At 40.8% G+C, this 2369-nt stretch overlaps 1 protein-coding gene across 1 annotated transcript; it reads left to right on the top strand.

Annotated features, from left to right (window-relative positions):
• The first annotated feature begins 701 nt into the window (after positions 1-701).
• Positions 702-1652, top strand: LOC123782719 (olfactory receptor 56A3-like). Its single transcript, XM_045782990.2, has one exon. It carries the CDS (start codon positions 702-704, stop codon positions 1650-1652), a length of 951 nt encoding a protein of 316 aa, XP_045638946.2.
• Positions 1653-2369: the final 717 nt, after the last annotated feature.

The raw sequence follows: 2369 nt of genomic DNA, 5'->3' as shown, positions 1-2369 counted from the left end.
ACTTACAGGTTTTTCCTTTCCTGAAGTTAAGAATCCTACATGTATGAAGATGTATTGGCAATCATTTGGCAGGATCCCTACCTACCAAATTAAAGTGACTTTTTAGACAAATGAAAATTAATTAATGTTAAAGCCTGGGTACATAATTTTTAACCTGTGATTAAAACCAACTATAGCTGAAAACTCAGAACAGGGGAGCATGGAGAACTAGGAACATGTACCTGAGTTCTTACTTTGTGCCACACTCTGCTACTCATTTCTGCATGTTGTTATAGTTAAATTATCATGTGTTAGTCAAGGTGGTCATTAAAGAACAAAATACAAAAAAAAAAAGAAACTTATAAGTACAAATTCAGAGACTCATCGGTCAAAAAGCAGTTTTCCAAGTAATTTTCCCCTTCTCTTTAGTTGCTGCAAAGACATAACAATTCTCTTAAAAATAGAACTTGAACAAATAAAAAACGTATCAATGAACCATATCATCTCACTCCTCTATACTGCTTAGTGATAGGACTTTCTGAGCAGGATGGCACAAGGGATAAACACATGAATTCACATGGCTCTAGAGGACCTGCTAGGACTAATGGGTTTCACCCAAGGGAAGCAAATTCTTCTAAATTCATGTGTCTTGAGTCAGTAGCTAAGTTTTACCTTAATTTTACAGACCACTAAAAGAAAACTGTAGAAATATAGGACAAAAGATGACAACAAACCAAAATGGCAACATCTCCACTGACGTTTCAGACTTCCTCCTGAATTGTTTTGCCAGGTCCCCCAGCTGGCAGCTTTCTATCTCCCTGCCCCTCAGCCTCCTCTTCCTCCTGGCCATGGGGGCCAATGGTATTCTTCTGATCACCATCAGGCTGGAAGCCTCTCTGCATGAGCCCATGTACTACCTGCTCAGCATCCTCTCCCTGTTGGACATCGTGCTCTGCCTCACTGTCATTCCCAAGGTCCTGGCCATCTTTTGGTTCGACCTCAAGTCCATCGGCTTCTATGCCTGCTTCCTTCAGATGTTCATCATGAACTGCTTCCATGCCATGGAGTCCTGCACATTCATGGTCATGGCCTATGACCGCTATGTGGCCATTTGCCACCCGCTGAGGTACCCATCCATCATCACAGACCAATTTGTGGTAAAGGCTGCTATTTTTATTTTGGCCAGGAATGTTATTTCTACAGTGCCTATCCCCATTCTATCCTCACGACTCCATTATTGTGGGAGAAATGTCATTGAGAACTGCATCTGCGCCAATATGTCTGTCCCCAGCCTTTCCTGTGATGATGTCACCATCAATGGCCTCTACCAGTTTGCTGGAGGCTGGACACTGCTAGGATCTGATCTCATCCTCATCTTCCTCTCCTACAGCCTCATCCTTCAAGCTGTGCTGAGACTCAAGGCAGAGGGTGCCATGGCCAAGGCCCTGAGCACATGTGGTTCTCACTTCATCCTAATCCTCTTCTTCAGCACCATCCTTCTGGTTTTTGTGCTCACTCATGTGGTGAAGAAGAAGGTCTCCCCTGATGTGCCAGTCTTGCTCAATGTCCTCCACCATGTCATCCCTGCAGCCCTCAACCCCATTGTCTATGGAGTGCGAACTCAGGAGATCAAGCAAGGAATCGGGAGATTGCTGGACAGAGCGTGGTACTGAGGACAAGGAGGTATCTGCAGTCCTAATATAGGATGATTTTTGTGTCAAAAATGGGTGAATGGTCTGAAATTCATTTCTATGAGTTACAATCTCAAACTATGTAAACTGGATATTGTTCTTCTTTAATAAAATGTGTCATTTTAGGTGTCCCTTTCTCTCACTTCTCCTTTAACAATATCCTTAACCTCTTTTGCTTTTCCTATATATATATATATATATATATATATATATATATATCCAATTGGACAAAATACTGGCATTCTATAAGCAGGTTCTAAAGTAAGAAATTTATGTTCCTAAATATACAGTTGCTTATATGTCATGTCTTTACATTAGTGAATATAAAATTGGATATTTTGGGGTAGAGCTGTATCATATGTACCACATTCTTATTTTTATTTCCCCAGAAGGGAACATATTGGAAACAAATAAGGGAAAAATTTCAGTCCTGAATGATGGAAGGTTGTTACTGGTTTATAACTGGGTCTGCAATTGGGTGGTCATTAGGAAATGTGCACAACAAGAGAAATGGGGTTTTGCATTTATTTCTCATTTGTGCAAAACTTAGCAATGGGTTTGATTAGATTCAAGAGACTCCTAAATTCTCCTTCCCAATGGATTTGAGGTTTGGTCATTTATCTTTGGATGCAGGCTGTCACACTTCATGGTATGCACATACGCTCTGCTAATGAGCTTAAGATTGTTAAAGGATTATAT

The sequence above is a fragment of the Ursus americanus genome, chromosome 16 (assembly GCF_024610735.1).
Source record: "Ursus americanus isolate L20-20 chromosome 16, mUrsAme1.1.p, whole genome shotgun sequence".
NCBI lineage: Eukaryota > Metazoa > Chordata > Mammalia > Carnivora > Ursidae > Ursus > Ursus americanus.
Note: the sequence above shows the minus strand (reverse complement) of the source record. Positions and strands in the feature narration are given on the sequence as shown.